Raw genomic sequence first — 13248 nt, forward strand, 5'->3', positions numbered from 1 at the left:
CAATGAATCTGGCTTTAGGACACCCCCTTTAGCAGCTCCTCAGCTGTTCAACAACTTAGTAAGGAACTTTGAAACATTCTACTGTAAACGTATTAAGAGCTTTTGAAACTGAACTGCTTTGTCCTGGAATAACCTTTCAGTTTCTCATGGCTTTCCTAAATGCTATTCCATAAATCCTTGTACCCAAAAGGCATGCTTCACAAAAGAAAAGTGGCAGAAATACTCACTGACAGACAGATGCCTACTTCTGGGTTCTGGCTGCTGATAGGGTGTGCTCACATCCCCCACAGACTGGGAAGTTTTAATCCTGACTTGTTTGGGCAGTCCAGAATGGGGCGAAGAACTGGTCTGTTGGGTAAAAGAAAATGAAATGAGCCCCAGGAGCAGTCTGGCCACAGTTTCAAAACCCTCATTCTGTTTAGCAGCAGGAAAGTAGCTGAGAAACAGTTCCAGAACCTGAAATCCTATTAACTTCCCAGAACACAAATAAAAAAGGCAGCAATAGAGAAAGCTTTACAGTTCTGTAAGACAGGAGCAAAACAACTAGAGCCTCAAATCCAATGCAGGACTGACAAGCCTCCATGTTTGTCTTCCACCTGTGAAACCAAGAAGGGGTTCCTAACACCCCAGAGAACAGAACATGGAAGAACCATCAGTTTCTATCAGCCACCTTGGCCAGCAGAGGTAAGTTCTGAACCCTGCACACTTTCAGAAGCAGTCAGACACCAACCTGACTCCCCACAACCTTTAAAGTGAACTGACAATTCAGATGCTCTCAGTGAAAAGAAACTGTAGAGAGTTTAAGAGCAGAACAAGTTTGGAGACGCCAAGATGAATGCTGCCTGTGCTGGTTTTAGTCAGCCTTCCCTAGACATAACATCATTAAGGATGGTTTTTTCCATGGTGCCTTCAGCTCCTTCAAAGCAGAAAAAGGAATGAAAGGAGACATGTTAAAGGAGCTCTCCTTGATTTGTTTCAGAAGACAGAAGGGGTAACTCCAGCATGCTTGGTAGGGAGAGGAACTGCAGGATGGGTTTGCAATTGATGGCAGTAAGATGCTGCCCAAGAAGTGTTGCCTTCCTTGTGCCACAAGTAACCGCAAAGCATTTACAGACTCCAAAGGATGCTCACTTGGAACTATTGAGGCTGCAGCTTCAGGCAGGCAACACCTCTGTGTAATACAGGGAGATACAGGGAACAGCAGCTCTTAACAGAGGACTGACCAGGACACCAGCTTCTCCTGGCACAGGGTAAGGAGGGAGCCTGATTTAAATGACAAACTCTACCATGAATAGATTCATGGGAATTGAATAAAGGGTGCAGAGGGGCCACCACTCATGTGGACAGGCTGACTGTAGTACTGTTAACCAGCTCTTCCCATTAGAGAAAAGAAAGAAAGGACCAACAGAAGCGGGTTGCTTAATAAAAGCAAGCCCAAGTGAGCCACAGAAACAGGTACAAGGCAGATGAATATAAATGCTATTCACCAACACAGGCTCTCAGTACCTGGCACACAGCTGCTGCTGTAGAGTTCATTTGGTTTAGATACTATTTGTGCCAAAGTCGTGGCATTACCTTTCCATCCCCAGCACAAAAAAGAGCACAACCAAAACAAAATCTGCATCCTGTACTGCAGGAAAAATAATGCTTCCCGCTCCCTCAGTGGGATGAGATCATGCAGCCAAGAAACCTCCTTCAGACTTATGGGCTTTTGCTTTATCACATGTAGGACTCTCCTGTCAAGAGCTGCAGAGGAAGCTGGAGGAGAAGGGGGAAACAGCGGCACTTACTGAAGACTTTGCTGTTTGTTTCTGCTTTCAGCAAAAGAGGAAAAAACAGCTAATAAAAGGACAGCACCACAGTGCTGGCTCCTGGCTGGTGCAGGGATGAGATTTACTGAGTGGCTTATGGAAAGCTGAGATATTATCGTTTAGCATCTGGTTTGCAGTCTGAAGACACTGACATTAAAAGAGGGCTGTAAAAGAGGGCTGTTTCACTGTGCTATAGCAAAAGTCGAGGCCACCTTTTACAGACAGTTTCCTGACAACACAGGACAAAGTCTGACTATGCTAGGTCAGACCAAAGGCCTTCTTGCCAAGTATTGTCTTCAGAACAGCCAGAAACAAATGTTAAGGGAAAGGGCATAGGACAAGGAACATCATCATCCCTCCTACACCTTTGCAGCTTTTGGCATCCAGTCATCTGGGAAAGGGCTGTTAACACTCCTGAAGGTCTTTGTATTTCTGTTAACATGGACTATCAAATAGTGAGAAGTATATTTCAGTTCTCCTGACAGTTCCAAGGATTACAGGTGCAGAACTTGAACAGGGATGAACACTCAACATGAACAAGCTGCTATTAACAGAGCTTTCAAGTCTCTTCAAGAGAATTTGGCAATTTGCAGCTAAGACATCCAAGCTCTCAAGGTCTTTGGTTCAAAAAGCTGTATGACCTTAACTGAAAACCAGGCACTGGCTGAGTGAACAAAGTTCTGCAGGAACAGATCAGGAATAAAGGAAAGTTCAGACTCTTTTTGCCCTCTTCCGCTTGTGGTTCAGTTCACTGTTTAAAACAAGCACCTTTGGGAGCTTGACTTGTAGTCTTATTTCTCATGTCATGATCTCTTCTGCTGAAAAGAACAAACTTCATTGACACTCACTGCCACAGTCACCTGTGGTATCAGAAAGTGAACTGAGACACAATCAAATTCATCTTCAGTGTGAATACCCCATTATTAGCTAAAAGCAACTTAGTTTCTAGGGAGTAAGGCTGGATTTAAGGCTACAGAACTGAAAAAGCACTGGGAGCTGCCCTCAGGCTTCTCACTCAGGAACAAAGTGCTAATAGCTTGTCTGCAAGGACAACCTGTGCCTTCTGAAAGGCAAGATAATTACATACACTTCCAACACTGTCCTATTAATCAAAAGTAGAATAAGTTATCTGCAGAGCAAACTGATGAAGTGTTTTCTGAATGCAGTTACAGGTTGCTACCATCAAGTTTCAGAGACTTAAAGGTAAGAAAACCCCCTTCATTTTGCTGCAGCCACAGAAGTTGTTACCTACATGGTTTCTGTCTGGAGACAGTAATAATATTCTAAGGCTTTTCACATTAGAGCTTCGGTCTAAGAGATCTACTGCTTTATCCAGGTCATCTTGGTTTTTCAAAGGAATAGAGAGCTGCAAAATAAAGAACAAGGAAAAAATTAGAAAAGACAGGAAAAATAAACCTACAACAGGTATTTAAATAAACATTGGGAAAAAATCAGAGTATAAGATAGCATTCTGATGGCTTAATTATTCCATTACAATGAAAGGTCTTCATGTCCTTTTCAACAAGGTTTTTTACTCCATGCCAAAGAAATGGCTGACCCATTCCTTAGAGGAATTGACCATCCACATTAATACTAACTGCTACCTGAGTTTACTGTCTGCAAAGAACAAGCAAGAGAACATTGTCTCCCAATACTTACAAATCCAGACCTACAGATCAAATGAGAACTGGGTTTCAGAGACTGACTGGTGTGAAGAAGACTTTCAAAGAAGGATTTAAAACTTATCACACCCCATGGAATTATTCTCAGACACCCTCTATTGTATTTTACAGCACACTCACATCTTGCAATGTGAATGTTGTTAACGCCGAAGAACCCCTTTCCTTTTTGTCCAGCTCCTACTGGTGACTGGGGTTTTGCATCTTTCTCAGTGGGAGAGCACCACCACAACAATAAGAAACAAGGAAAAGCCTGGGTGTCCAGAGAGAAAGCCAACAAAACACATTAGATGATTAACATGGACAACCCAGCTCCTCAAAGACAAATACTATTCCCCATGGCACTTTCTTTTCTCAGTGACAGTGCCCACTTCCCCCCCTTCATCTCATACCGAGGAAGTCCCCTGCTCTCTAACACCCCTTGTTCCTCTGATAGCTGGGCAATAAGCAGCAAGAGTTGTAGCCAGCAGGAGGCAAGTGTGTTACAAAAGGCTGGCCAGTAGTCAAGCACCACAAAATACTGCCTCTGCTATTGGGCAGCTGAAGAAATGACTCTGGGACTGCCTGCAGTCCTCAGACTGTATCTATATTGGCCTGCAATAGTTGCTTTCAGCAGTCAAAATACTTCAAATACCTTGGTTTTACTTCCCACAGAGAGTCTCCCAAGAAATACAGTAGAAAGAAGCAAAATGATGATGCTCATATAACACACACATCGGTGTGATGTGCTGTCAGTATCAGCAGGTTTCCCTCCAGAGCACTGCTTCCATTATGGTTGGTATTAGAGGGGAGAACTGAAAGTTAAATTTAAGGCTAAAGAATTTGGGATGGGAAAAGGAGGTGTCATCCAGAGAGGGTGATACACGCTCTGAACACTGATACCAACACTCTGTACCTCATTGTTCATGTAGTGGAGGTCCAGTGGCTGCCCAAAGGCTGTCTTCACTTTCTGCTGCACGTCTTCGTAGCGCACGGGACGGACAAATGGGATAATTCTGGAATGAAAGAGATATTCCTGACATTGCAATCAAATTAAGATGGCAGAGCCATGAAAGACACATTTAAGTGATCTCCTTCCATCCTCAAGCAGGTACTGACCCTTTCTAATTTGAGTTACTAAGCATCATTCTGACAGGGAATTCTTGAGCTCTGGCCCATTTCCAAGGGGGTTGTCAAAATGCAATATTCAAGGGAAGGTATCAAATAGAGTGAATGCCTTTATCCCTGGATAGAAAAGGATCTACGAACAAATGTCTTTTACATAACATGATACGGATCTCCTATGAACTTTGGCTTAAAGAGTACTGCCTCAGGCACAAACACAAATACATTCAATGAGAGCTGAATTCCAAGTTGCAGAAGGCCCAAAAGAACAAACCAAGTGTTTGCTTTAAGCAGTGCAGCACCCAAACTCAAAAGGTGCTCCCTAAAACGCTCCAAGATGGGTCCCAGTTGGAAGGTTTCAACAGTTAGTCCTGAACTCCCGAGGGAAGCATCAGCAGGAGGATGCAAAGGAATCTGAACCCCCCCTTTCCCAAGGTGGTCTGGTTTTATTACTGTTTCGCCAGGTGTCAAATATCCTGGGTCAAGACTGGAGGATCCAAACGTGAACTACACTTGACAACCCACTCTTGTAACAAACCAAGGACATCTACTGCTCAGAAACCCAGTTTTCACCTCTCTGCTGCACAAGGCCAGATGGTTGCTTGTTCTTGCCTTCGGGCTCCTGCAACCAGACTTCTCACCATCTGCTTCCATGGGCCACGAGGCCACACTGCGTCTCCACTATGGGCAGCTTGAACAAACAGCTCCAGGACATAGCTGACAGCCCCTATCCTTCTGCAAGCTATTAGAAAACATTGATAGCTGCTTACCTCTCAGCTGCAACTCACATCATACCATGGAATGGTTGGGGCTGAAGGGAGCTTAAAGCTCATCCAGCTCCAACCCCTGCCACAGGCAGGGACACCTTCCACTGGAGCAGCTTGCTCCAAGCCCCTGTGTCCAACCTGGCCTTGAACACTGCCAGGGATGGGGCAGCCACAGCTTCTCTGGGTTCTCCTTGAACCTGAAAGAACTCTGCTTTGGCATAGCTGAAGTCCTGCCACAAAAAGCTTTATTATTAGCACTGCTCAACTATTTTACCATCAGGCATATACAGGAAGACCTGAATGGACCACAGAAACTCAAGACCCATCTCACTCCCAAGGGCAACTCTCGGAGCTCAGTGAAACCCCAAATCACCTTTGGGGAAGCTCACACGAGTTCATGCTTTGGATAGAAGGCTCAGTTGCCAAGATGTCCATCAGCCTGCTTTGCCAGCACTGGGTAACCTTTCCCGATGTGCAGCTTTTGTTTTAAATAGCTCCAGTGTTCACTGGCTTCCCCAGCCCCTTCCCAGGAAGGGCTCATTGTGCTCTCAGACCTGCAACATTTAGCTCTTTAGAAAGAATTGTCCTTGTTAAAAAGCAGCCCACAATAACATTTCCAACATATTACCACGAAACCCATCCATGAAATTACACTGCTCTGGCCCCATACAAACGTAATTTAGCTCTCAGTTGAACTGAAGGCCCTTATAAAGGCTTCCATTCTACACTCAATGCATTCAAAAGCAGTGCTGTTCTCAGGTGCCACAAACTCTATTAGTTTAAAAACCCTCTGTGCACTCTTCTAACGCAAAATCATGGACTGCAGGGTTTAAGGAGCCCATTCCTGCCTGACCACCTTAAATATTTGTGGTTAGATCTGGCAGCTCCTCTGAAACCAAGCACACACACTTACATTCTCAGTGCAAGCTCGCTGTCTGTAACTGCATACCACTTTGGGAATGGGGAATTCAGGCGAGGGTCACTGCATAATTAGACTAGAACACAATCAACCTTTTCATTTTAATGTTACTTCAGAAAAAAGCCCACCCTTTCTTTTCCCTCTGTGCCACCTGAAAAGCACTCAGGCAGAAGAAAGGCAAGATGACAGCACTGCGGTGACAAGATTTTGCTTCCGAGTTCCCTTGCCCTAACGTGGTAGCACAAGAACTTGTGACACATAACACAGTGCTCTGCTGTAGTCATGGAACCATAGAATGGTTTGGGTTGGAAAGGACCTTAAGATCATCCAGTTCCAACCATCCAACCTGGCTTTGAAAGCTGCCAGGGATGGAGCATTCACAACTTCCTGGGGCAACCCATTCCAGTGCCTCACCACCCTTCTTCCTTATATACAACCTGAACTTCCCCTGTTTCAGTCTGACTATCACCCCTTGTCCTACCACTCCAGTCCCTGATGAAGAGTCCCTCTCCAGCATCCTTGTAGCCCCCTTCAGACACTGGAAGCTGCTCTGAGGTCTCCATGCAGCTTCATTTCTTCAGGCTGAACAGCCCCAATGTTCTCAGCCTATCTTCATATGGGAGGTGCTCCAAGCCCCTGATCATCCTCGTGGGCTCCTCTGGCCTTGCTCCAACAGCTCCATGTCCTTCTTATGCTGAGGACACCAGAACTGCACACAGTGCTGCAAGTGGAGTCTCACCAGAGCAGAGCAGAGGGGCAGAATCCCCTCCCTCGACCTGCTGGTCACGCTCCTTTTGATGCAGCCCAGGACATGGTTGGTTTCTGGGCTCAAGCACACACTGAAGCTGGCTCATGTTCAATTTCTCATCAACCAACACCCCCAAGTCCTTCTCTGCAGGGCACACAATGCCTTTGATACAGGAGAGTGCTGACAAGATCTGGCTGACAAAGGTGGCTGCACCTTCCAGCTATGATTGCTTTGTAAACTTCTCCTTGAGCCCCAAAAAACAAGGGTTTTTTCTGGAGACAGAATTCACCACTTGAGACTTTGGTGACTGAAACAGTTCAATGATAGAGGAAAACTTTACAACTTATTCTCACTGCCTGCTTTGCCAACTACCTATATTTGACAAAGAAGGATACCTGAGGAGGAGCTTAAGCAGCTCAGTGAGCTTTGATAGCAATGGGCTATAAGAATCACTACATACAACTTGCACTGTTGTACTGTCAGCATTAAATTGGCATTTATTGTGGAGTGTGACCTACTTCAGTGTTGAAAGTAGTATCTGGGATGGGAGAAACCAAACGATTCCCATAGGATGTCTGTGAAGAGCAGCACATAAGAAGAAATAATCTTCCCTTGGTGTATGTGTTGCTCAGCCACAGCAGGACAGTGATAGTGAGAGGTCATCAGGAAGTGAGAAACTAGAAAAGAATGCCACTAATTTGATCAATTTCATTTGGTTTTAATTAAATGAAACCGAAAGAGAACATATCTGAAATAAGGCTATCAGCTTTTTAATGTTACTGCAATTCACAAATAGCTCTTGTGGAAATAAATCAAAGCATTGTGTGACACACCAAATTGTGTATGGCCTGTTTGCTATTGCCTTTAGTGTGTGTTTTCCATGTAGGAACAAGGAAAATGAAGCCAAAACCAGACTGAACCTAAATTATTGATGACTAAATTATTCCACAAGGCAAAGGATCAGAGTAGTGAAGACAGACTTACCGTCTTTCCCCATTGTGTTCAAACTTGATCCTTACATCGTTCTGCAGGAGAAAGAACAAAAGGTTAGTTCACAATGCGCACATAATAGCACCCAAATGGATCAGAATATGATCTTAATGCCAGGACACAAAGCAGGTCAATTTGTGATCGCTGTTGGCATCACCTCCTCAAAAGGCTAACCAAGACACAACAAGTCTGATAACTCTCTCCATGGAAGCAGACTGTGGACAAGTGGCTGACGACATGAGGAACGGAGAAATTACCAAAGGAGAAAGAGAAAGAAAGGAGTAAAAGAGAAAGAGAAAAAAAGGAGTAAAATCAGCGTGGAGAAGGCTCCTTAGGGGAAGCCCTTAGAGCAGCTCCCATTGCCTAAAAGGGCTGGCACCAGGGACTGCAGTGACAGGACAAGGGTGAATGAGTTTAGACTTAAACAGGGTAAAAATCAGGTTGGATATAAGGAAGAAGCTCTTCCCTGTGAGGATGCTGAGGCACTGGCACAGGGTGCCCAGAGAAGCTGTGGCAAATGCCCCATCCCTGGCAGTGCTCAAGGCCAGGTTGGACACAGGGGCTTGGAGCAAGCTGCTCTAGTGGAAGGTGTCCCTGCCCGTGGCAGGGGTTGGAACTGGATGAGCTTTAAGTTCCCTTCCAACCCAAACCATTCCATGATTCTATGCTAAAACTAAGCTGTAATTTGAATTAAACACAGGAACTATAGGGAAACCTAATCTATCTTTTATACTGCATGGCAAAAATCAGAGCTAGCTTCCAACTGTGTATTCACCCGAACTGAAGCCAATTTTCTTTGTGCATTCTCAAAGCAACCATGTTTTCTTCTATGGGAAAAGAGAGATCCAGGGAACGTGTTGCATTCTTTATTCTTAAAACATAGATTAAATCTCTGCTTTTGCAGAAACGCAGCCCCCAAAACTCCAAACTCTGAAGTTACAAAGAAGTTAACTATTAAAGTGCAAAGGGGTCATCATCCATATCTGGCAGCTGGCTATAAGCACTGACCATGCAACCTGTGCACTTCACTCCAAAGATGCTCCGTGGCACGGAAGAGCCAACGCTCTGAACTGTCAACTCTGGAGATCAAAGTTCAAATCCCAATTTAGGTCACAAAGATAAAAATAAAAGGGAAAAAAAGCTGCTCTGATATGACTCCATCATTCCTGCTGCACAATTTATGTGATTGGAATAGATTAAGCCATCTGTGAAAGCCTCAGACAATAGGCAATCATACATCGAGGAACTTCAAAAAAATGGGGCCAGGAAATGCTCTTTAGCTGGAGGAAGTATCTGGCAGGCCCAGTGGTCAAGAATGCAGTTCAAAGGGACCCATGCAATCACCATGAGTACACGGTATTCCTGCAGCAGCACCCTGGCTACAGAACTGAGCACGAGAAATGAGCTTCCCCATTAAAGCTACACTCATCTGCAGGAGAGGTACACAGAGGTTTAGCAAAGACTTCTCCAATGTGGGAAGAGAAAGAGAGCTGCTTTTAACTGAATAGTAAAGATAAAAATGCAACAGACAGCATAGGAATAAAGAACTCTAAAAGATGCCCACCAGCCAGCTACTGGTGGAACAGCTGTTTCTTGCACATAAAGGATGGAGGAATGAACCCTTTATACTCAGATTTGCAGGAAATCAAGGCTCTTTGGAAACCTTTCTTCAACCCAAGGTACCTAAGGAAACTGAAATACCTTTTTCAACTCCACTGCATGCTTTCAGCACTGTAATTTGTAACAAAGGGAAGGCGGGGGGGTGGAATATGGCATCTCTCTCCCTGTGCTTCTTCCAAAAGGATCAGATGTTGGCCATTCGGGTCTAAGAAAAGGTGTTCAAAGTGATCTTGGCTCTTACATTTCAGAAGGAACTTGCAGGAGTTAAGCATCAAGTGCTTTTGGTGTCCTTTGAAAGCAATGAACCTACCACCTGTATAAGCCATTTTTTAAAGCAACTCACATAAACTAACCTAAGAGATGAGTAAAAAAGCAAACCCAAGTTTAGTACTTTGGCACTGCAGTTCTGTGCTGCTGCATCATAGCTAATGATCACAGATTCTGATTGAAGACATCACTGAATTTATGTTTCAAAGTGATTTGGAAAGGATTTTGTACTCCTCCATCTATGGATTTGTCCTGCACATTCAAGGAAATCCCAGCTCCCAGCTGAACACGGAGATTACGAGCAGACAAAGCATAAGGAAGAGACAGACATGAACTCTAAAGCCTGCTCCAAAAACCTTAAGCCTGTAATACGAATAAACCTGGAAAGAGTTACTTTACTGATATAGGCAACTTCTCCCGTTAAGTAATGTCAGTCTAACTGCCAGGAACTTGATTTAACTCAGGCAGTAAGGGACAAACAAGTCTTGACTGAAATTGTTGCTTTTGCATTGAAGTGTTTCACTCAGATGGCACGCAGCATATACTGACAGAGCAATACTATTCTGTCCTTTCTTGCTACCAGAAAGCCAATGCAATAGTTTTCTCTACAAAAAGAGTCTCTAGCAATGTTGGATGAACTTAGAGAGACTGATCCTGCACTTACTACCTTGGAAAAAGTATTTCTTTTGGAAAAATGGATTTCACATCCCCATACCCAGATAAATGAGTTTCATTCCTGTCCTCATGTGACATATGATGGGTAACTCCAGAGAATCTTCCCCATTAAAGACACTGCCTCTATTTATCCACCTGCAAATAGCTGTTTCCTTTTTCACTCCAGGTTTAGTACAGTTCCACTAGAGCCAGTCCTTTTGGACAATCCTTTCCACTGTTCTTCCTGGCTCAACTTCAGTTGAATGACCTTTTATCAGGATCTTCATTCTGTATTCACATGCAGCCCGAGTCATGTGAAGATGAGACCAGCATTAGTTCATTATCCAACTGACTGCTTTCTGCAGCTTTAACCTGCAGTGAGTTCCTTTTGCATCAGAAATGGAAATCCTGAATAGGAAATCCTTGATTCCTTTTCATCATGAAGCTTTTCAATTCCCTGCTTTGACTTGAAGTATCACTTTCACTATAATGAAAAGTGCATCATACTGCTACATCATGGCAGAATGAGGAAAGAAAAGCTTTCCTGACCTTCTACACCTGCTTAAATGAATTCCATAAAGGTCACTGCACACAACTTCCAAACATGCTCCTCAAAATTGCTAATATTGAAGTGGAAACCAGTTTTCTTACCGGGATTTTCTTTTCTTCCACTGCAGAGGCACACTGGGTGGTGATTGCAGGGCTGCCCAGGACGGGGGGACTGCTGGCATTGTGTTTCTTCTTTAATAGAAGACATTAAAAACAAAATGGCAAATATGATCATGAAACCAGAAAACCACTTGGAAAACCTTTTAGCTAATTTCCACAGACCGAACCCCATCAAAAACATGGGTGGGGGTGAAAGGCAGAATATAAAGTAAAGAGCTACCAAGTTGGCAACACGGCCAGAGCAAGAACAGGGAGCTAACCCACTTGTGATGCCCTGGCTGGCAAAATCCACAACAGACCACAGGCAACAGACCCACTCTTAAACTACTATGTCCCTTCCACCTCCATGTAATGATTCCGAGGACTCACCAAATGGCTTCTTACCTGTTTGTTGGAGTGAGCAGTGTCTTTGTTCTTCATGGTATCATATCCAGTCAGTCTGTGCCGTCGGCTCATCTGGAGTGCTACCAGGTCCTTCATGATGGATTTCAAGGCCTCTTGTTCATCTGTGATGCACATGAATTTTATTAGTAAGTAAATATCAACTATAACACATCTGCACTTGTTTTCTGCTGGCTCATAGAAAGACAATCCTTTTTCAGATACAAATACACTCAAATTCATGTAATTTCATTCAAAGCCCAAACTTAACCTCATATCATGAAGTAGTAAACAGACAGATGACATTTAAGTCACCTGTCCAATGTCACAAAAGGATATGGTCATAGTTAAGGGTTAGAATAAATCTTCCCAACCCCTAGTTCTGTCCTGACAGCTTCACAACCAGCAGCACAACTTGGACAGATGTGTTAGATCATCAGAGGGCATTTCAGAAGAGCAAACTGATGTGCTCCTGCCAAGGAAAACCTGGGAAGAATCTGTTCTTTCTAATTTTATACCCTGTTAACTCAGAATTCTTGCTTCCTAATGGAACAAACCACAGCCAGGAGAGAGGAAAATGAGAATCTGGACAAAGTCACCTTCGAATATCCCTGAACACAAACCCACTTGCATTGGTTTCCCCAGTGCATTCCTCTCTGACCCCAAAACAAGCCAATGGAACAGAGCTCAGACCATTTCATAAGACTTCAAGACCTACTGAACAGACCCAAACTGCAGAGCATTACGAACACTGTCTGCTGGCAGGGCAGCGGGTTCAGTTCAAGGCTTCTTGCAAAGGCAGGACAACAAAAACCACACACTAAGATTTTTCTTAGGCATCCTATTAACTGCAAATGACTCTCCAAAGCTCAGATTCCTGATGTAACCAATTTAAAGTGTTCTACCAGGTGTCTAAAAGCTACTGAAAAGAATCTTTTGGTTTTGCAACCACAACAATCCTAAATTCCTCCACACTGCAAAAGGTAGAAGACGTTGACACATGAGGTTTGGATCAGAATACGAGTGATACAGTGAACTACCAGCGTAACACAGCACATCCGCTGCAATCGCTCAGGACCTGCTGCTGGCACACACATAGAATCCCAGACTGGCTTGGGTTGAAGGGACCTTAAAGCTCATTCACTTCCAACCCCCTGCCACAGGCAGGGACACCTTCCCCTAGAGCAGCTTGCTCCAAGCCCCTGTGTCCAACCTGGCCTTGAACACTGCCAGGGATGGGGCAGCCACAGCTTCTCTGGGCACCCTGTGCCAGCGCCTCAGCACCCTCACAGGGAAGAGCTTCTGCCTAAGAGCTCATCTCAGTCTCCCCTCGGGCAGGTTCAAGCCACTCCCCTTGGCCTGTCCCTACAGGCCCTTGTCCCAAGCCCCTCTCCAGGTTTCCTGCAGCCCCTTCAGGCACTGGAGCTGCTCTGAGGTCTCCCCTTCAGGAGCCTTCTCTTGTCCAGGCTGCCCCAGCCCAGCTCTCTCAGCCTGGCTCCAGAGCAGAGCTGCTCCAGCCCTCACAGCATCTCCATGGCCTCCTCTGGACTCATTCCAATGGCTCCATGTCCCTCCTGTGCTGCTGCCCCAGAGCTAGACACAGTGCTCACTGGACTCCTGGGCTTGTGCCTCACATACC

General features: G+C 44.7%; 1 protein-coding gene across 3 annotated transcripts in view; it reads right to left on the reverse strand.

Moving 5' to 3' along the window:
- Positions 1-11760, reverse strand: part of MAP3K3 (mitogen-activated protein kinase kinase kinase 3) — a 31749-nt gene extending 19989 nt beyond the window's left edge. For all 3 annotated transcript variants that reach the window (XR_008973855.1, XM_057421990.1, XM_057421988.1), the window contains exons 1-6: positions 11613-11760; positions 11211-11300; positions 8013-8053; positions 4386-4485; positions 3064-3177; positions 228-348 (exon numbers count right to left, since the gene is read on the reverse strand). Coding sequence is in view for 2 of the 3 variants with exons in the window: in XM_057421990.1 (XP_057277973.1) it covers positions 228-348; positions 3064-3177; positions 4386-4485; positions 8013-8053; positions 11211-11300; positions 11613-11747 (601 nt within the window). In the remaining variant the exon portion in view is untranslated. The remainder of the gene's footprint in view (positions 1-227; positions 349-3063; positions 3178-4385; positions 4486-8012; positions 8054-11210; positions 11301-11612) is intronic.
- Positions 11761-13248: the final 1488 nt, after the last annotated feature.

Source organism: Pezoporus wallicus, unplaced genomic scaffold (assembly GCF_028554395.1).
Source record: "Pezoporus wallicus isolate ANWC-B61680 ecotype Strahan unplaced genomic scaffold, APGP_CSIRO_Pwel_v1 contig_8488, whole genome shotgun sequence".
Lineage (NCBI taxonomy): Eukaryota > Metazoa > Chordata > Aves > Psittaciformes > Psittacidae > Pezoporus > Pezoporus wallicus.